General features: G+C 40.6%; 1 protein-coding gene across 1 annotated transcript in view; it reads right to left on the reverse strand.

The window, feature by feature from the left end:
* Positions 1-6,195: 6,195 nt before the first annotated feature.
* LOC131680614 (uncharacterized) overlaps positions 6,196-23,430 on the reverse strand; it is a 51,155-nt gene continuing 33,920 nt past the window's right edge. The window contains exons 8-9 of the mRNA XM_058961329.1: positions 6,430-6,756; positions 6,196-6,373 (exon numbers count right to left, since the gene is read on the reverse strand). Of these exons, the coding sequence (XP_058817312.1) occupies positions 6,196-6,373; positions 6,430-6,756 (505 nt within the window). The remainder of the gene's footprint in view (positions 6,374-6,429; positions 6,757-23,430) is intronic.

Below are 23,430 nucleotides of genomic sequence, written 5' to 3' on the forward strand. Positions count from 1 at the left end.
ATCGTTTTACGATTGACACTCTTTCTGCACAGTGAATGGTGTTTTTTCAACGAACGCTATCCAAGCTTATGAACTGAGTTAAAAGTGGTATGTGTAGAATTTGGTCTATGTTTGATTTCGTTCTGAATTCATTCGAGATAGAGCAACGGTTTTTTTTCTGCAGCAGACCAACTAATTGGCTGATAAAGTTTTTGCCGTTTCAGAAAGCTATCATGTGTCACATTTAGCTTAAGTTCAGTTTCCAGAGCCTACAACCCCAACTAAGGCTTGAACGGTATCTAGACTTTATGTGCAGATCGGCAAAGAGACTTGGAAATAATATTATGTATAAAGTAATGGTATGGATAACACATTCTTCAAATCTCTCTTGTATTGTGGTTCTAAAGTTCCGACGAAAGCTTTTACAGTATACATTAGACTGCCAAAAAATTTTTTTTTAAAGCTCGATCGACCCACTCCTGAGTCGATTTCTAGTCCTACCAGCAGTACTTACACCAAATTTAAAGCAAATCGGACAAGTCTAGCTACCGGACCAACATACCTGAAGTGTGTATGTGATTTCCTGACAATTTACATGGAGAAAACACACTAACTCGCATTTTCATCGCTAGGTGGCACTGGATGCATCGTATTATAACTGTAGCGAAAATTACAAAGATAATTTAATTGTCTACAACTTTGCCAAAGACTGCTAGTCAATCCGATTTCGTTAAAAGAAGTTATTAAACTTTCTGCGAAGTGGTGTCTGAGTTAGTTTTGCATGCGGCCTAGCAGTGCATGGTTGTGTATCAGTACTCGATTCCCACGAACTATAATTTTTTTGTGAAATAATTAGATTAGCTGAGTAGTATGTACAGAAAAATTATAGCAAATAATACGAGTCATGTTTTGGTTAAAACATTTTAGTTCCACATGTTATCGTATAGAGGGAGCCAACACTAGCTTTTCAGCAGAGTGAGATGAATGATATCTGAAGGTTTCTACGGGTGGAAGAAATCATAAAGTCGTAAATATTAAATTGCCTGAGAAATGTCACTCTGCGGATTATAGAAAATAATAATAATATTATGGATAATACGAACTTGCGAGTTAGTGAAAAGTACACACATATCGACCACCAGTCGATCCACCAGACCATTGGTCGGCGGAATTGCATTGTAACACTGATGGGATTTTTCATTGAAAAACCCCGGGGCGGCGGATTGCACTGGTGTTGCATTTTCTAGCAGAAGAGCAGGCCACTAGACGTGTTTCATTCCCACTACTGCTAGAAAGTGTAAAACTAGTGCAAACCACTGCCACGGTGTTTTTCAATGGAAAACGACATGAGAATGAGGACTGGCGAGCGGAAATGCAAAATAAAGTATTCACCATCCTCCGTGCTGCCTGCTGAAAAGCCAGAAGACGCGTTTAGAAAATAAGACCTGAGTCAGCAAGAGAAGAGTGCAAGGTGACATTCCGGGCGCCATTCCAGAGCCATTTCGAAGCGGACATGAACACTTCAAGCATATCTTACTTGTAAACTTGCAATAGGATACATACAGGAAGTAATTGTAAAATTCATTCCCAAAAGAGGTCGCGTGATTAATGAAGAGACAAAGAGAAGAGGAACGTTTAATCGACCACTACATTCGGGCTGTTATCTTTGGCGAGCTCCCGCTGCGTGCAATGTGACATGCATATCAGCGGAGGAAGTCTGCTACCAGCCTGTTACACAATGTTGTCTACAACATCGAAAAAGTTTTTTTTCGGAAAAGCAATCGATCCTAAGAGTTTTTATTCATATTGAAGGTGCTCTGGATAAAGTGTCTTTGGAAGCAGCACGAGCTCTTGGAGTACCTTTATATACCACGGACTGGATACACGCAATGCTTAGCAACCGACGCTCTTCATTAAGATGAGATAAGGAAATTGATTGCCTGCGGATGTCCTCAAGGTGGTTTGCTGTCACCACTTCTGTGGAATCTTTTTTCCAATGGCTTGTTGAGGAAACTGAGCTTGGGTTTCCGGCATATGGTTTTACCGATGATTATCATGTAATGATAATCGGTATTTGCATTAACACACTTTTTGATTTGATGCAACAAACTTTATGTGTTGTTGAGCAATTATATCTTCATGTTGTTAGTTCAAGTTAATCCAAATAAAACATCAATGGTACTTTTCACGCAACGAAGCATTACAACAGATACTGCACAGTATTCCAAGCAGAAATTTTTGCGATTTTCTGTGGCGTACAATCGGGACTTCAACAGGGAACTTGAGGTAAAAGAATCTATTTTTGCTCTGACAGTCAGGCTGCTCTGAAAGCACTTAGTTCGATAGAGTTGAGATCGAAATTAGGAATCACGTGTCGATCTTAATTCGAAGAACTTAGCATCTCAAATGCTATCTACCTTCTGTAGGTACGCATTCCGGTATTACTGGAAATGAATGGGACGAATTAGCTAGAGCGGGTGCTGCGACTGACTTCGTTAGTCCAGAACCAGTTCTACCACTTTCGATAAGTCAGGTAAAGCACAAGATTTGCTCTTGGGCTGCATTCGAACATGACGACCATTGGCGTAGCTTGCAAACTTGCTTTCAAACAAAGACTTTTCTGCGGGATGTTAGTCCGAAAATGTCAACGAATTTGCTGTATTTTTCCAAACACAATCGCAGTATTCTAATCAGGGCACTGTCTGGATATTGAAAACTTAATTATCATATGGTTACTATTCAGCGTGCTGAGTATTAATCGTGTGATCTTTGTGAATCCGATTACGGAGCTTTGATATGTAACAGCTCTGTAGGATTGCATTTTCGTATCCAGATTTTGGTTCTCCATACATAGATGAACCTACCCAGTCAAAAAGGGCAAGTTGCTGGCTAACAGCCTCCTAGTTGCCAACTCGGATGCGCTAATTGCCCTTTAATTTGCCAGCAAATTGCTGGAAATTAGGGAGCTATTTTAAATGAAATATTTGGGCGATTTGCCGCTGTCATTTTTTGCTGCTCTACCTGCCCTTAAATCGCCCAGGAAACGCGCCATTTAATCGCCCTTTATTGACTAATATGAAAATTACAAATAATACTTATTTTCGGATTCATTATAAACTAACATTAACTTATCAGTATACTAGGTAATCACCACCAAACTATAGGAAGAATCGATTGCACACCAAAACTTACCAGAATCTGACTTTCATTAAGACTTTTAGGTCAGAGATCTTGCTCCACTTATACTTACACAGGATTCAGGATTCCACAATTTCCCACAATCGTTGGCGAAATGAAGTGCACTAAACAAACAAAATACAAGTGAGAACAAGCTTAAAATTGTTTAAAAAAACAATTTTAAGCTTAAGCCAAACATGAACCGCCAGGTCTGAAAATCGCAAAAAACAACCAAGTCCATTTCAGCCGCCTGAAATTGTGTAAGTGTTGAAATTGCCTTTAAATTGCATTCGCAAATTTCATTTGTTCCTAGGGGCAATTGGCGCAGCCGAGTTAAGTCAAACGTCAAACTGTTTAAATCGCCTGACCATGTTCGTCCGCATTTTTTGACCGGGTATATACAGAGAGCTGAAACTCAAGTATATGGTATTCCGACAACAAGTTAGTGTCGTTTTCTGATGACACGAAATCGAAACGCATGACTTTATTAAAAATATTGGTCCTAACCAAGTGTGGTAAAGAGCTATAGTTTAAGCCGTATTTGAATGACAATATCTCTTCGGAGGTGTTGTCATTCTGTTTCTTTAATATTTTCTCGGGGGCGTTGATAAATTCGCTCATCGAGAAGTGTCTTTTATTCTCTTGGGAGTTCCATATTATCTACACACCAAAAAAATCTGAATTTTATCGTTGACGTAATTGCAAACATGACACAATTCAGCAAACCGTAATTTACGAAATGACGGAACATTACCGTGTTCCGTTTAATTTTACACGAAACATATACTTTACATGCGCAATAACATAAAATTACACTTGCTACCATTCAGAACAAACGCTGTATGTGGAGTAAAATTACATGATTTACGAAATTAAACGTCATGTAAAATTAAAATCAAACGTAAAACTAAGTCATTTTTGATGCTCGTATATGTCAGGGTCAGGAGACGTAAATTTACACTATTTTTTCTAGGTGTGTATGTTCTCTGTGTCGTTGTTTTCCTTATCCCTAAACTTACCACTTCCCCAATCCTTCCTATCAGGAAATGATGAAAAGACAAATCACGGCATGGCACAAATCTCCGATCAACACAAGGAACGTGCCACTTGAGGAAGTCGCTACTGATTCCTGATTGTCCGCGGGACATGTGTGCCCTTTGTTTGCAATTAGTACTGTTCATGACCCGCGGCATAAAAAGGCGAAAAGGCAAACGGGCCATGTCAAAGGTAGTTGGGTAGAGCAGACCCTGCGAAGGTCACCCGATAAGAATCTGAGTTGGCATATGCGTACTTCCCGTCGGCTTGCTGAATGCAAACGTTTGCAGTCCAGTATCTTTACTGAGTGAAGCATGCTGTCTTTAAAACAGCCAACTCCATGTATCAGTAAATCCGCGGAATTCAAACTTGAGTCGCAAACGACCCCGTCCACTTCAACCCGGTTAGTTAGTACATATACTCTGTACTCTTTCGTAAAGGGCCCGTAGCCACCAATGTCACTTGCCTTACTTACCTTACTGCTCAGGCCTTATTGTCTCTTGCAGTATGCAGAAGCCGTCTCCACTCCACTCGGTCCATTGCTGCTTGTCGCTAGCCTCGCAGTCTTCGATGGGTCCGCAGGTCGTCCTCTATCCCGTCGATCCACCGTGCTCGCTGTGCGCTCCGTCTTCTTGTTCCTGTAGCGTCGCCCTCAAGAACCATCTTCACCGGGTCGTCGTCCGACATTCTTACAACGTGTCCAGCCCACCGCAAACGTCCTTTTTTACGGTATACGCGATGGATGATTCTTACAGCAGCTGATGCAACTCACGGTTCATTCGCCTGCGCCTGCGTTCTGTCTTCCATCTGCACGCCACTATAGATGGTACGCAACACCTTTCGTTCGAAAACTCCAAATGCTCGTGGTCCTCCACGAGCATAGTCCAGTCGTGGCTGTAGAGGACCACCGGTCTAATCAGAGTCTTGTAGTTAATCAACTTCGTGCGGCGGGCGAATTTTGTTCGACCGGAGCGTCCTTCGGAGTCCAAAGTAGGCACGATTTCCCGCCAAGATCCGTCTCTGAATTTCTCTGCTAGTATCATTGTCAGCGGTTACCAGTGAGCCCAAAGACGGGAATTCGTCGACCATCTCGATTTCGTCACCGTCAATTCGAACTCAGGATGAGAGGTTCACATTGTCGTCTCTAGAACCTCTTCCTCTCATGTATTTTGTATTCGAAACGTTGATGGCAAGTCCAATCCTGCTGGCTTCAGCTTTCAGTCTGATGTACGTTTCCGACATCGTCGTACCATTATATCAATGTCGTCGGCGAAACCAAGAAACTGGGCGGACTTCCTGAAGATCGCGCCACTCGTGTCTATCCCCGCTCTCCCTATTACACCTTATAACGCAATGTTGAACAGCATTTGAAATCGATGAACAAATGTTGTGTGAGCACGTTGTATTCGCAGCACTTCTGCAGAACCTGCCAAATCGCGAATATTTGGTCCGTGGTGGCGCGGGAACCCATGAATCCCGCTTGGTAGTGCCCAATGAACTCCTTTTCAAATGGTGACAATCGACGGCGCTAAGTAGTGTGATCGTAGGCAGCGCTAAGTAGTGTGATCGCGCGTTAGTTGCAGCGATCCAACTTGTCACCCATTTTGTAGATTGGGCAAACGACACCCTCCATCCACTCCTCCGGAAGAGTCTCCTCCTCCCAAATTTTGGCGATTACCCGGTGCAGCACAACTTCCATGTGTCGTTTACGCGGTACAGTTGTTCCATCGCTTCGCGATCTCGTTCCTCTTGTTGGCGCTTCTTTCTCCGGAGGACCGAGGTTTGCCTGTTCCGTGCTTGTTTGTATCGCTCCACATTCTGTCTCGTTCCGTGATGCAGCATCCTCGCCCGTGCTGAATTCTTCTCCTCTATTAACTGCTTACATTCGTCATCGAACCAGTCGCTTCCTCGAATCGGAATCGCTGTACCTAGTGCCGCTATAGCAGTACTTCCTATGGCGGAACGAATCTCCCTCCAGCCATCTTCAAGAGGAGCTGCGCCCAGCTATTCTTCCGTGGTTAGTGCTGCTTCCAGCCGCTGTGCGTTGTCTTGGGCAACCCCGGTGTCCCACAGTTGCGCGATGTTGGGCCTTGGCGTCCGACTACGACGAGTGTTGTACACCGTCGAGAGTTTTGAGCGCATGTATACTGCAACTAGGTAATGGTTCGAATCTATATTCGCACTGCGATAAGTACGAACGTTGGTGATATCAGAGAAGAATCGCCCGTCGATTAGAACGTGATCGATTTAGTTTTCGGTGCGTTGGTCAGGTGATTTCCAGGTGGCTTTGTGAATATCTTTGCGAGGGAAGAAGGTACTACAATGCCACGGGAGGCTGCGAAGTTCACGCTTCGTCGACCGTTGTCATTTGATACGGTGTGCAAGCTGTTTGGACTGATTACCGGTCTAAATATTACCTCCCGTCCTACCTGAGCGTTCATATCACCGATAACGATTTTCACGTCCCGTTGCGAACAGCCATCGTACACCTCCTCCAGCTTCGCATAGAACGCTTCCTTCTCGTCGTCGGGTCTCCCATCGTGTGCGCAGTATACGTTGATGATGCTGTAGTTGAAGAAACGGCCTTTGATCCTCAACTTACACATTCTTGCGTTGATCGAAGTCCTAATCACGCGTTGACGTATCCTACCCAGCACTACAAAGCCGGTTCCCAGCTCATTGGTGGTGCCACAGCTCTTGAGAAAGTAGCCGCCCGATGCCCGCTTTTCTATACCTTTTGTCCTGTCAAGCAGTGCTACGACTTCAAAGTTGCATGGTTGGAGTTCGTCGTAGATTATCCTTTTGAAAGCTGGAAAGCAGAGTGACCTGCGGTTCCATGTTCCGAGTTTCCAATCATAGTCCTTATTTCGTCGAACCATTTCTAGGCGTATGTGCTTGTGTCATCAAACTAAAACATTCAATTTGGGCAAGAGATTTGCATAACGCAGTGGGCGCTCGACAAGCCAAGAAATTCATACATCCATGCACAACGAGCGCCAAAAAACGAATGGATTTCAAACGAAAAGACGTATAATCACAGGCCTATCCCAAACGGATCTTCAGCTATTTTAAAAATGCAGCCGGTTGAGACGATAAGCCGCTTCCAATTACGGTGGATTCGGACAATTTTTAACATGTAGAGCTAACAAGGGCAGCCACAAAATATAACCTGAATAGTGGTCACAGTGGCAAAGTTTCCCCTAACAAAAAAGGCCTATTGACCAGTGCACGATGGTAGGTGAGACAAGAATGGGAAATGTATCATAATTATCTTGTATAACGGTATCGTAGCAGTCCATCAGACACTAAACACAGCTACTGCTCTGATGGTCGAATAACTGTTAACGAAACCCAATACCTCAAAGAAACGGAGCGAGAATTCACAAGACAACCTTGAAACCAGATTGGCACTATTCTTTTAGCGTCACACTGCATGGACTGGGATGATCGACTGATCGGTCCGAGAGTCACCGAACGAATGATAAACAATGTATATATAATGTGCCTCAAAATATCACAATTAGATGCATTAAATTTGAAATGATTTCCATTCATTTTGTAATAAAATACACTGCTTCGTTATGGTGTCAGCCGAATTAGCCTAAAAAACAAATTGCAAAGAAAAACTACTAAACACGCCTTCTTCGGCATACAGGAGACATGACAAACGATTATTCTGCTATGACAAACTGCGTCACGTGGAGGATTATTATCTATTTAGATTCTATTTTAGGCTCAGTGTAAAGATACCATTTTATGCTGGGATCAAATTGAATAAACCGGCTGCTGATGTTGGGTGCTTTATTTATCTTTAGCAGACTAGACCTTTTTCCATCAAGACTGAGTACAAAAATCAGATTATAGAGGACAATCGTTCAAAGACAATGATCGGCATTGTTGACAAAAGTTTTCATAATTTTTATATCTAATCGAGATAGTTCACAGATTTGATATGTACGCAAAAACTTGTTGGATTCCGTCATTCGCCGAAATTGAGATTGCTAAATGATAATTGAAACAACATGCTGAGAGATTACATGTAGTTCAACATGAACATAATGATCACTGTCCTTCTCTGCGAATTGTTATATTTTAAAAAATCTCTCGAAGACCGATTTTCGACCACAGATTTTTTTTGACTACCTCACAACCTATTCTGGATTAAGCCACAACAGAAATTTCTTCAAACCAACAGTGAAACTTTTTCTATATTCTCCTATTAACTGTGATGAAACCACATATTTCATTAAAAGTGCCACCCACAATCGTTTATCGAGACAAATCGAAAACATGTGGCTTCCAATTTATCAACTCAGGAATCGTTGATACAACTGCCTGCCATTCGAGCCATAAAACAGGAAGCTGGTTATAAATATTACGCCCATAAAAATAATCAAACTCCGAAAGCTCTTTATTACATCTTTGATGAGATTTGGGATTTGTTTGATGGCATGTGCTATCGATTGGAATACATTGTTTTCTCCTCCACCTCGAAAAGAACAACGATATCTAAATCCCATTCCCCACCGTATGTGTCTTTCCCACGAATCAGCATTATCAGACAGTAGCCAAAAAATGTATCAATTGACTTCAGCGCATGTACTGGATTCGTTTGTTCCAATCCATCGCATCGTCTCTTCGCCGCATCCGACCATCCTTACTGTGTCTTTGCTAATGCTCCTTCAATGGCGGAGAAGGTAGCGACAAGCGGTGGTGATAAAAATCCTTGTGATTGTCTGGGCATGTACGTCATGAATATTCTCCCTCACTCAGTATGTTCAAGGCTGACTGCAAGATGTATGCGCGCTATATTTTCGTCTAATAATTGCCTCCATAAAGAAGGATTTTTCTCGGTTAACAGAGAATGGAAAGCGTGGTTGTCGGTATTATGGGCTACAGAATTGGTTTTTGAAATGGCTGAGAGAATAATACACAATACAGCTCTCTGATACAATTACTATTCAACCTGTTTTCATAATTTACAGAGGCTGTCAGCATAGCAGTCGTGCGTAGTACATAATGAAATCGGTGGAATGACTAGATCAACGTAGAGTGTTAAAGAGTGACAGACGAATTAACCCAGGAGGAAGGGGAGCCGAATGATCACTGCGACTACACGGGAACGATATGCTGAACTGAGAGCATCCGTGAAAAAATATCTTCATCGGTGTAAGACAAACAGAGACATGACATTATCTTTATTTTCATCGACAGTCTCTAGAACATTTTTATAAAGACTAAAATGAATGTTCTTTCATCGATTGCCATTAAATTTGGTATAATTCGCATGCAAAATAATAAAGTAAATCATTTCGCTTTCTTACAGTCTCCATGAATAAAAAATCAAAATAAATCAAATTCAATGTAGCCTTTCTAGCAAACGGATCCGCATATGCTTAGAACTGGGTAAAGTTGAAAAAGATACACGTCACCTTAAATAATCACTATGGATTTTTTTTCTAGCTGGTCACACACGCTCCAGCTACAGTAATTATTAATCATGGCGTGTTGCTTCGTCTGTGAACACCATAAAGACTGAAATGTTGATTCAAAATATTACTTATGGCACTGAAAACTGGATTCTAACCACACTGCGCACTTACTATTCTTCTATTAAATTCTTTTCATAGACTGATTAGTTCGACTGGTCTGTCTATAAAAGTACCATCTCTATCACTTGAAATACATGTGTTTTGACAGCTCTCAGTTTTCAGTAGCAGTTTCATCACTTGCACATTGAAAATGCAGAGTCCAGGGTGGTGGAAAGTGCGCAATACATAGCAGCGTATTGCGATGCGATGACCTGTATTAAACTTTCAAACCGAATCAAACTCAGACATAATATCATGGATTGTGCCAGAAGGCAATATTAGCTGGTTCGGAACTTGCCAACATAAAAGTGCCAATTAAAGTTATTTTTGGGAAGAAAGCACTGCCAATCAGCCACCGTACCAAAATACGCTGATAGAGCCAGCCATCGTCAACTTTTAACGGTCTGAATAATAAACTTTTCACTAATGTATGTCCACTTGTGCATTAATATGCCGGTCCATTTCGCACGGATCAATTAACACATTGCCATAAATTTTCCAGGCAGAACCGGGCAGAGGTTGTGCTGGCTGACCTGTAGTCATAACGCTCAACAAGTTGATGATAAATGCACTCATCGGCGGGATACTGTATAAACACGATATTCCGCTTAGTGGGAAAAAAGCATAGTGAAAACTGACAGGACAACACAGCCGAAGCCCGGTCTGTACAATATACAGTCGCTCGTTTATTCTGAATTGATTTGTACATGTAAAAATCAGCAATACTAGAATCAAATTTCCACCTGTTTTGAAAGTGAATAACACGCCACGAAAGGAAAATTTGGATAAAATCAAGTTTCATATACAGCTCTTTCCATCCCGATTTTCAAATATGTAGTAGGATATTTTCAATTGCCATATCCTTCTGTCATACAGTGATAACAACTACTTTAAGGGGGGGGGGGGGATGTAAGGGTTTCAGAGTGAAAAATTAACACTCTTTTGCGAAATTTTTTGGAACTTTGCGTGAAGCGAATTAATCAAAATTTTCGTACATTAAATTGTATCATTTCAATAACATTCTGTAATTTTTCTATGCGAAAATATCGTCAAGAGATTCGGTGACGAAGCTTTTTTGGAGAACGTCTTTGAAAAAACATGATTTGCGGTGTTACCTGCTATTCAAAAACTACTTAACCGATTTCTTTCAAACTTTGCATACGCATTCGATGTAAAAGATACCTAACCCAAATAACAAGCCTGCCATACAATAAATATTGCATAATGATATGTCGTTTATTGGACATCTGATAATTGTGAAGGGGGCTGGTGTTCACTAGAAGGTTGCTTTCACTAGTATCTTGCTCCAGACAAACCCTTACTGGAGACCGCGTGGCATCCGGCGGCAGAACTTAACTTTTGGGTAAGATCTTCACTTCCAGGAATTCACGAATTGAAGTTTAGAGTAAAACTCATTTTCAATTTTAATGGTTAGGTACACTATTCTAGCTAAATAAGTAATCTGTGAAGTTCGAGTGACCAAAGTCACCCCGTTTTACGGTAGACATACGAATGATGTATTGCTGTTGAATAATATCAATGATTAATAATTACAGGGGAACCCATGGCTATTAAGATCGAGGAAGTAATTCGGACCCCCCAGATTTCTCAGAAAATATTCGCTAGGGACCATTCATAAATGACGTAGCATTTTTGAGTGATTTTTAACACCCCCCTACCCCATCGTAGCATTTCGTCACAAACCTCCAAATACCCCCTGGTAATTACATAGCTTGACGGTAACCCCCCCCCCCCCTGTCCAGGATTAAAAAATAAAAAATAAAACACAATGTTAGTTAGATGAAACGGGTAAGATTGTCGTGAAATCAGGTCAACCCCTATTCCCCTTAAAAAAGCTACGTAGCATGACATGACCCCCTACCCCTGTCGTCATACATCATCACAAAATACAAAACTTCTCCTTCCTCCATGCAATGCTACGTCATTTATGGATGGTCCCCTATTCTAAAACAATTCTAATTTTGATAGATGAATCTAATTCTGTATGGTTTTTGCCTTTCTCCTAGAAAGGTTATGCAATCGGTTGGAATTTCGACTTTTTAACCAAGGCCCGCAGGGCCGCATCTCTTGTACCATTCGACTCAGTTCTTCGAGATCGGAAAAAGTCTGTATGTGTATGTGTGTTTTTTTAGAGCAGTAAAAAACTTTTCAGGAAAACCCTAGACCTGAGGGAAAATGTACAAAACCCCAATGTCTCAGGGAACGGGCTTGGGCTGCCATCACCCGACCCGCCAAAAAACGACTGCTCTTGCCCAGAACCTAATTCCTCCCTGGCACTACCATACGGCATTACTTCGGGGAGGGGTTTTTATGTGCATAGCACACACTCTAATTCAACTACTTACTAGTTCGTTTTTTCCGCAGGGTTACAGCCCCACTCCTCTACACACCACCAATTCTCTACCGTCCACACAGACTGGCAAGTTCTGCATGGCAGTCGGAAAGCTGGGTGTGAGTCGAGACTTAGTGCTCCTCCCCTACGAATACAGTCTGGGCGGCAAACTTCAGACTGTCTAATTCACCGAGCCCTTCGGGTCCCTTGTGCCAGTTAGCACCGCAACTCCCTTCTCGCACCATTCAGCGCCGTTTACTCGTTGAGCACCAGACTTGTTCAGGAATTACTCGGTCTAGTCCCCGACGATGGACCTAGCCTACTCCGACGGAGAATTCCCCGTCGAGAGAAGTTCTCCCGAAACCGAGCCAACCAACCAGATGTCGAGGTCAGTGCGGCGATTCCGGTGGAGCAGGGCGTCCGATTCGCTGATGCCCCGACGACCTGCGACTGGTTGTAGTTCGTCGCGGTCTACTCAGTCTAGTCCCCGACGGTGGATCTAGCTTACGCCGACGGAGAGTTCCCCGCCGAAGGAGGCTCTCCCGATACCGATTCTTCTTTTGTTTAGCACCACAATTTCTTGAGCCCTTTGGCTTCCTCTCGTTCCATTTCGCTCTACTTTCCCTATAAGCCATTCAGCTCCCGCCCTCGTTTGTTCGCGAACTACTCAGTCTAGTCCCCAACAATGGATCTAGTCTATTCTCCTGCAACCGAGCGGTAGATTTCTCCTGATTCCGATGTTCGTTTTTGTGAGCCATTTAGCTCTCCGCGTCGTCCCGATCTACTGTGTATGTATGTATGTATGTATGTGTGTATGTGTCAAATAATCTCACCAATTTTTCTCAGAGATGGCTGGACTGATTAACACAAACTTAAAATTCCCATATAAACAGGTACCACCATATGATGTCCAAATTATATAATACATATTAAAATGTGTGTAAAATTACTTGAATTTGCGTGTCTAGGGCATTAATGACCCATCGAAGACACCGTGACCACATTGGCCACCTAAAACGGTTCGTGAGGACCCCGGGGAACTTGCTAAGTCCTTAAGTTAATATCATACCTATTTCTCAGCGAATTCTTTACCGATTTTAACAAACTTGGTCTCAAATGAAAGGTACTGCGTTCCAATTGGCTGCTATTGAATTTGTAATTGATCCGACTTTTGATTCCGGAAAAACAGAATGATGAGTACGTAGACGCAACAAATCCCGACTTCAACGTATAAGGCGATGAATGTAAAAAGGTGAAAAATTTTCCAAAATGTGTCCAAAACTTCTTGGACTAGTAGTTCTAGGTCACTAACAATCATTCAAAGTCTCTTTGGCCACATTGGCCACCATCGATGGTTCCGGAAGCCCCGGCTCATGTATCCATATTCAGAATAACAGTTAAATCGATTTCTTAGTGATGACTGGACCGATTTGATCAAATTTAGTCTCAAATGAACGATGTTGCACCCCCAAAAACTATTATTAAATTTTATCTCGATCCGTGTGGTCGCAGAGAAAACTCCTATTCAAACCGATATCGCGATGAATACAAAAAGGATTTTTTTTACTAAAATAGGAGCCAAAAATCTTGCATTTGAAGTTCTATGTTACTGACGGCCCATCGAAGTCTTGTTGGTCACATTGACCACCATGGACGGTTCTGGAAGTGCCCGGAAAAATGGCCATCTTTCTAAATAAAAAAAAAACTTCTCGGAGATGCTTGGGCCGATTTTCACAAACTTAGTCTCAAACGAAAGGTATATTATTCTTGTACGGATCAGTTATATGGTTCCGGAAATATAGAATGAATCGTCCGGCCAGATAAGAAATTCCCATATAAGCCGGAACTAAAATTTTTATTTCAAAGGGGGTACCCTATGAAATTTCAGAAATCGAATTCGCATTTTTGATGCCAAATGTTTTTAAAATGCATGAAATGTCGATATTTTATGTTATCCCGAATTTTATTTTTTGAGAAAAATAAACTTTTAGGACTGCTGATTTCGCACCTTTTTGCCTCTCTCATATAGAAAGGTTATGCAATCGGTCGGAATTTAGACCTTTAAACCGAGGCTCTTGTACCATTCGATTCAGTCGAGATTGCAAAATGCCTGTGAGTATATATGTGCGTGTGTCATCACTCAATTTTCTCAGAGATAGTTGAACCGATTGGCACAAACTTAGCTTCAAATGAACGGTATAATGCTCCCATAAGCTGCTACTGAACCCTCTAAGAACGGTTGGTTTCAAAATCGTCCAATGAAGGACGTTCGTTGGACCAATTTGGACAACGTCCAAATAACTGTTCAACAAACGTCCGTCGTTGGACCCGTGTTGAACGATTTTGAAACAAATTTTTGACGTCACAGTGGGAATGTTTTGTTGATACGACTTCCAGTTCCGGAGTTACGGGTTAAAGAGTACGGTCACATAGCAAATTTCCTTATAAACTGCTAACTGGATATTCATTCATAAATAGGCTTTATAGTATGTACCTATTAGTAGAATCAAAATAGGATAAGCTGAGTGGAAATGAATCACGTGAAGTAGAAATGAATCAATGAATTGATCGAACGTAAATAATACACTTTCGTTGTGTTTTCCATCTATCCGCGTAAATTTGTTTCTAAGAAAGTTTTCATCTTTGCGCAACAAAAGAACAGATTGCTATCATGCAGGTTACGCATGCAACCACTAGCAAAACAGACAACTGAGCTTGTCCGGCCAAATCCGTTCTTTAAATAGTCGATGATGACGTCATTCATAGAAGTGTAACGCGCTAGGTACACAAATCAGTCGTGCCGGACTTGAGAAGCGCTATCTTCTGTGTACAAATGCGCGATATTTTGATTAGGTTGTACATTATTTAAATTTTTAATGCCATGATATCAAAAATCTTTGGTTTTATCTATTGGAATATATTCTTAGAAGTATTTCGGGGCGATATGCGCAAAAAAATTGAAAAGTTATCGTGAGATGGCTGAATTGTATGCGTTTGAAATTTGACCACTTTTCGTTACATACCATTTTTGCAGAATTTGCAAAGTGCACCCCCATATCGAAAACAAAGACGTAGTCCTACGTCAAAATTTCACTGTATCAGCCATCCATGATGTGTGCGGTCGTTTTTGCCATGCTATGCTAATGTAATATTGAACGTAAGCAGCTATTAAATCATAGGTTTGATAAATGAGAAAGGCACAAATGCACCGCTAGGTGGATTAAAACAGGTTTTTATAAAGGAGACAACGTGTTTCATTTTTTTCCGCCCTAAAAACAAAAATCATTATAATGGTAAAACGGTGATTAAACCAACAAATATAGGTGAAAAAATAACAGGTAAGTGTTTTGGAAAGTTTGAGGCTCCTAATTAATGGAATCCATATCTTGTTTCGGTAAAAACACATACATTTTCAAGACGCTCACCACTTTTGTTCGAAATGAGCGTACGGGGCCATTCGCACCTCCTATTCCATCAACCACCGTTCAGCGGCTTGCGGCTACATCATTGCACACATCACAGCAAAGAAAATACATGATTCGCCAATCAACAGCTGTGACTAATCAGATTAATTTTTTATAATGCGATTTACTTTTGCTTCTTAAGGAGTTTCTCCAATAGATATTTCATAGGTAAAAATAATTCCATTGTAAAAAAAATTATGGTCTGAGTTGCCCCGAAGGTAGGTCCGAATTACCCCTACATTATAAAAGGATGGAAATCATAGAGTTTTGCAACTCGTCGCCTAGCACTGCCATGGAGTGCACCACTCTGATTTTTTTTGGTACCAAAATGTAGCTGAGGTTTCAAACTATCAATAGTATAGGTCGTAAATCTCATCAAATGCAACACAAAACAATCTTGATTTATGAAAAAAACAAAACTATTTTTCGGGACTTTCAGCACTAAAAAAATTCTACGCGGTCATTTTTCAACCGATTTAAAATCATTTGAAAGTTCTGAAAAGAAGAAGAAATTGTCTTCCAACGGTATGCTGTGTTATATTCTTTGGTCAAAAATACTTGGCGGTTTTGGCGACAATATGAAAATTACCATAATTTGGCGAAAAAACACTTTTTTTGAATTTTTTTACAAATTTGGGTGAAGCGAATTAATTAAAATTTTTGTGAATTATAATGTGTCATTTCAATAACATTCTTTAACTTTTTCATGCAAAAATATCTACAAGCGACTCGGCAACCTAGAAAAAATACGATTTGTGGAGTTAGCTGCCATTCAAAAATTACTTAACCGATTTATTTGAAATTTTGCATGCATATTCTATGTAAAAATTACCTAACCCCTACGTTGAGTTTTTGAGATAATCTTTCGAATAAGGGGGTTGTTTACTCATTAAATGGCGGAATTTATCACGAAAGATAGTAATAATCTCTAATAAGTAAAAAGTACCCTTAATTGATAAATTATCTCAAAAAATGAACGTAGGGATTAGGTATTTTTTCATGAAAAAAGCGTACAAAATTTGAAATAACATTCTTCTAAAGAAGCGCCTGCGTTTTAATAAAAATTTAGAGAGAACATTCAATTTTGTATTTACCAACCTATTCATTATCAACATTGTTTGAAAAATGGCAGAGTTGTTGATTTATTTCCCAATTAGAAACTTGCTCTCATGAACTCTGGGTTAATTCTATTTGAATAAAGACGCTTCTTAATAAAAATGCTGAGCAATTTTCATATTTTTAATGAAAATGTTTAATGTTGCCCCAAAACCGCATAGTATTTTTAATAAAAGAACATAACAAAGCACACCGTTGGAAAGGTCACTTGTTCTTCTTTCTAAAACACATAGACAATTTAAAATCAGGTAAAAAAATGACCACGCAGAAAACTTTTTCGTGCTGAAAATCCTGAAAAATGTTGATTTTGAGGGTATATTAAATTGCTCAAACGTGGTTTTGTGTTGTATTTGATCAGATCTACAACCTTTAACAGACCACTTTAAAAGTACATTCATTTTGTTTTATTTTGTAGCACCGTGTTTACAAAGCCATTTTTCAAAAGACTCCAATTGTAAATTTGCTATTACATACCTACTGTAAAGGTGTCCAAAGAAACTCGTCATTATGGTGCCTTATCAAAAACGTAATGTCGAGCATTTCTCAGTATCAGGGTGCTCAGATAGAATTCTTCAATATCGGTAAACTCCCTAAAAATTTATTGTCATTGCTAGGCCGTGTTTTTGTGTGTGTGTGTGTGTGTGTGTTAACCATCCTAACTCCCACTAACTGGTAGTGATTTACAGAAAAAAGATGTTTGCATGAATTTTAACATATCCATCCAAATAACTTGGTTCAAGGATTTAGGTAGGTGTTAGCTCAATTGACTTTCCGATGACCCATTTCGTGTACAGCGCCAGACATGTTCCGAGGTCATCGTTCCATCAACCAGCCCCGCCTTACTGTAATGTTTGTATCAAATGGATTATAACATTACAATAAGACTTTCGATTCCTTACATGAGGTAAGAAATCGACGCGTATTTAGTGTATTTATTTGATTTTTGTATATATAAATTAGAATGTCTGTAGAAAAATATACCAGTTTTTCTATTTCCTTCCTCATTTCCTACTTACGCGAGTGACTGATACTTGCTTATCCATTTTTCGTCCCATTCCAAACCTTCTCCAGATATCCTCAAAATCTCCAGCTTCTTTCTCACGCATCAAACAGCCCGAGCAATCCTTTCTCTTGCTCACGTTTGCAAGTACAGCGCAATTTATCAACAACAGTATGCATGCAGCAGATACAGAAGACTCCACTGGCCACGCACGTGGTCCTGACCCGTAAAAGGTTTGGAAAATGTCGGAAGAAAAAGGAAAACTGACCGGCAGGTTTCCGAATGTGGAACTAAGAAATTGGTGCGACACCTATCGGGCGATAGCTACGGGTGACGCGGTGATAATATGGAATCGCCACTTTTTTCAACAAGTGACGCCGAAAAATTTTCACTTTTTGGGAAAGATTTATCACTGGGAAAAAACACTTTTTGCGAGTTTTTGATCTCCACTATTATTATTTACGTTGTTAAAACACTTTTTTCTTCCCCGCATCGGGAATAGACGGCCCGTATTGCGGGGGAGCACTTTTGACACTAATGCTGTGTGGATTTGAATCACTTTACGCCGGGATAAAAAACTCCAAAAAATCACTGAATTCCACTTCCGATTTACGAAAACTGTTCACCGAGTCGTTCTTCGTATTTAAAAACACTTTTGTTTGATAATCCGTACCGAAAAACTACGATTTTGGAGCGACTAGCGAGGAGCTCAAAAACAGTCGACCGATCGCGGCTATGGTACACACTCTGCTCCGTCATTGCTAGGCCGTGTTTTTGTCCCAAAATCGTAGTGGTGACATAGAATTGTGAAATACTGAAAAAAAACTGATTTCAGACCAAATCCAACTCAAAAAGATGGGTGGGTAATGTCTGCGACATAACCGGAGAGATGTAGAATACATAAGGAACACGTTCTTCAAATATGTTGATACTCATTGGAATTTTCGGACAAAAGGTGATTTGGGCGAGGAATATTTCAAATTATTCTTTACAAAAATGATGGTGGTCCTGAAAAGGACCGGTTTTGTTGGCGTTGTTGGCCTTGGTGAGGGAGATGGCTAACGATGAAATTAATTGTTAGCATGAGGAAGTCGCGTAGTACTGGCCAATGGAAGAACAGATAATAATTGATTCCTGAAAATCAATTTTTCTTTATTCATGTAAATTATACATACTTACAAATCTAACAGAAGATTCCTGATCATATTTCTGAATCATTAGTGCGAACATTGTGTAATTTGGTTAAGTACAATGAAAGTTACAAACTTTCCAAACTCGACCTTCTGTTCATTCAGAAATATTGAAATGGGGTGTCGTGGTCACAATAAAAAAAGATGGGTGGGTAATGTCTGTCACATAACCGGAGCGTCGTGATTTCAATTCGAGACGTTAATTTAAATCTAATAATATTCAACAGAATCACGTTTGAATGGGAAATTTTCAAATAATTCTCTATGGTAATAATGGTGGTTCTGAAAAGAACGTTTGGTATCGGCGTTGGTGTTGATGGTGATGCGCTGGATCGTTGGATATTTTTGGCATGATAGTTACGTGCCTGGCGAACTGTTTTGTAGCCTCGAACAAAACGACAAGACTGGCTTCTTCGGGTACCATTACGGCTGAACTTTATAAGCTTAGCTCGACTTTGAAATCCTGCACAATCTCACGAATCAGACACTGGTAGGGCCATTTTGTTTGCTACTAGCACGGAGCTGCACAAAAAATCATTTAATGCAGTTAGTTCACGGGGGCTGCCAAAAAGCTTGAATAGAAGCATGCGACTTTAACGTTTCTCTTAAACACATGCAACAACACATTCGTTTTGGTAATACTGATAATAACAGTAGAAAGGAATGGAAAAGCAGTGCACGAAACGAGCGAGAGGATAATTTAAATTTTTGTTCCGTGTGCAAGCTACTTCTTTCCACCCAACGTATTATGTTGCTTGTTGAAAATTTGCTACACACCTTAAAATAAAAGTTTCAGTTTAACTCTCACTAGAACACAATTGATTGGTCCTGAAAAGAACCGTTGCTTTTATTGTAATTTACGCCCACTCCCACAAACCGACCAAGTAGGCATCAGTGGCTTCATTACGGCTGAGTTTTGTAAGCGTAGCTCGACTTTGAAGTAATACACAACCTTACGAACCAGACGCTGGAATGTTAGCCAGCGGATTAGTTGCTCTGTTGCCCTTTAGTTGGGGCGAAATACTAGCATGGCGACAGTTCCTGATCGGTAGTTAGTTGCGATGGGCCACCAGTAGCTGGGGCACTTTTGCGGACCGTCATCATCGCCAACTGCTTTCCTCCGGTGGACTGGCTGCTTGCTAGTGCTTGAACGAATACGAATGATGAGAAAAACCGACCGACCAATATTCATATATGAAAACACAAGAAAGCACTACTATCGCTCTCCCGCTCGTTTTCGTGCCATTCCTGTGCCTTTCCTTTCCGTTCGGCTACCAATACTAGCATAACCAAAACGAATATTCTGTCTTTCCATCGCCTTCAATCTAGTGGCCAGTGCTAGCAAACTTGCATGTTCAGTTTTTCAATAACAACATTCCAACAATATTTTCAAAGAATGTTGCAGATTTGAAAAGAAGGAAGAAGAAGATTTTCACAAATTTAAATTCTTTTGTTTTATTTGTTAGCGCTGATAAAGGCTATTTAGTTTGCTACTAGCAAGGAGCTGCACAAACAAATCGATTTATGCAGTTAATCAACGGAGGCTGCCAAAAAGTTCGAATAAAAGCATGCGACTAGTGTACTTTGCATGTTCTATATTTTATCAATACTAGAGAGGATCAATAAAATAATTCAAATTGTTATAGCGACATGGAATTGTGGCAACACTGGCCATGAGATGGTGGGGGAACACGCACATTCGTTTTAGTTATGATGGTAGTAGCAGCAGAAAGGAATGGAAAAGCAGTGCACGAAAACGAGCGAGAGAAGATAATTTAAATTCTCTTTCTTTCTTTCCACACATCGTATTTCTTATATTGCTTTCTGAAAATTATTTGTTATACACCATAAAATGTAAATTTCAGTTTAACTCTTATTAGAACACAATTAATTGGTCCTGTAAAGAACCGTTTATTGTTTTATTGCGGGAGCATAATTCAGACGCACTCCCCGCGGACACGGTGAGCTAGAAAGCACTATTTTGCATTCTCGAACAAACCGACCAAGTAGGCATCGTTGGCTTCTCGGGCCATCATTACGACTGAGCTTTGTAAGCGTAGCTCGACTTTGCAGTCCTGCACAATCTCACGACCCAGACGCTGGAACGATAGCCTACTCTGTTGCCCTTTAGTTGGGGCGAAATTCTTGCAGGGCGACAGTTCCGATGAGTCACCAGTAGCTGGGGCACTTTTTCCGTCCGTCGCTATTGCCAACTGCTTTCCTTCGGTGGACTGGCTGCTTGCTAGTGCTTGAACGAATACGAATGATGAGAAAAACCGAACGACCAATATTCATATACGAGAAAGCACTACTATCGCTCTCTCGCTCGTTTTCGTGCCATTCCTGCGCCTTTCCTTTCCGTTCGGCTACCAATACTAGCATAACCAAAACGAATATTCTGTCTTTCCATCGCCTTCAATCTAGTGGCCAATGCTAGCAAACTTGCATGTTCAGTTTTTCAATAACAACATTCAAACAATATTTTCAAAGAATGTTGCAGATTTGAAAAGAAGGAAGGAAAAGATTTTCACAAATTTAAATTCTTTCGTGTTATTTGTTAGCGCTGATAAAGGCTATTTAGTTTGCTACTAGCAAGGAGCTGCACAAACAAATCGATTTATGCAGTTAATCAACGGAGGCTGCCAAAAAGTTCGAATAAAAGCATGCGACTAGTGTACTTTGCACGTTCTATATTTTATCAATACTAGAGAGGATCAATAAAATAATTCAAATTGTAATAGCGACATGCAATTGTGGCAACACTGGTCATGAGATGGTGGGGGAACACGCACATTCGTTTTAGTTATGATGGTAGTAGCAGCAGAAAGGAATGGAAAAGCAGTGCACGAAAACGAGCGAGAGAAGATAATTTAAATTCTCTTTCTTTCTTTCCACACATCGTATTTCTTATATTGCTTTCTGAAAATTATTTGTTATACACCATAAAATGTAAATTTCAGTTTAACTCTTATTAGAACACAATTAATTGGTCCTGTAAAGAACCGTTTATTGTTTTATTGCGGGAGCATAATTCAGACGCACTCCCCGCGGACACGGTGAGCTAGAAAGCACTATTTTGCATTCTCGAACAAACCGACCAAGTAGGCATCGTTGGCTTCTCGGGGCATCATTACGACTGAGCTTTGTAAGCGTAGCTCGACTTTGCAGTCCTGCACAATCTCACGACCCAGACGCTGGAACGATAGCCTACTCTGTTGCCCTTTAGTTGGGGCGAAATTCTTGCAGGGCGACAGTTCCTGATCGGGTTGCGATGAGTCACCAGTAGCTGGGGCACTTTTTCCGCCGTCGTCATCGCCGACTGCTTTTCTTCGGTGGACTGGCTGCTTGCTAGTGCTTGAACGAATACGAATGATGAGAAAAACCGACCGACAGATATTTATATAATCGCGCTAATATGCACTACTATCGCTTTCTCGCTCGTTCTCGTGCCGTGCATGAGCCTTTCCTTTCCGTCCGGCTTCTAATGGCCTAACCAAAGGAATATGCCGTCTTTCCCCCACCAAGTGCTCTCGTCAAGCAACCCAATGCGAATAACCATACGAACAAACATGTAATGGACCTATATATAAACTTTTCATTATTTTATTGTTCGGTTGGTCTACCATAACGACGGCTCTGTGCGGGATGGGCTGAAAATTTTCACTTTTCCGAGTCGTTTTCGAAAGATTTTTCAAAACACATTTTTTTTGTTATTAGTACATGTTATACATACTTCAAATTTTAATACAGCATAGAGGAACATATTTGCAACAAATTGGTCTAAAAATCAAATCATTCTGTTAAGTATGATAAAAGTTATTAACGTTCAAAATCTGACGCGGCGCCGCAGCCGATATTTTGAAACGGGACCCCTATATTGAAACCTTAAATGTATTCTACATTAAAATGAATGTTGATGTAGGCTCAGCCCAAAATCAATAAAAATCGGTAGTTTTCGGTTCGAATAAGAAAATATCGGTAGTTTTCCCTTGGTCGCCTGTGAATCGGTAGGGAAGCCCAAAATCGGTAAGGCTACCGATAAATCGGTAGGTCTGGCCACTCTGCATGTTATACCATTTGTTTATCAAACAAGACTAGCGTGGGGATGAACGGCAGAAGACTGATCTCAAAAAAACCTGTTTTAATCCACCTAGTGGTGCAATTGTGCCATTCTTGTTTGTCCAAACTACGATTCCATGGTTGGTTATGATCAATACAATGATGGAAATGTATATTACATATTCAGTACGATTTGCTGATAAATACAATGGATCGACAGCCAAGATCTTGAGATACCAACCAGCGGTGGAACAAAGAGGAAGATCCGGGGGGTCCTGATACTGCCGAAAATTTTCAACTTGTTAAGAAATTTTAAATTAGTTTTAATTTTAAAGTAGCAACCCCTTATTGCATATTCCTTCCTAAGCATATATAGGTCAAAAAAAAAATTCCGCCGGGATTAGGTTGACGGTTTTTAGAGTGATTGCATAACCTTTCTATATGAGAAAGGCAAAAATGTGCCAAA

The sequence above is a fragment of the Topomyia yanbarensis genome, chromosome 2 (assembly GCF_030247195.1).
Source record: "Topomyia yanbarensis strain Yona2022 chromosome 2, ASM3024719v1, whole genome shotgun sequence".
NCBI lineage: Eukaryota > Metazoa > Arthropoda > Insecta > Diptera > Culicidae > Topomyia > Topomyia yanbarensis.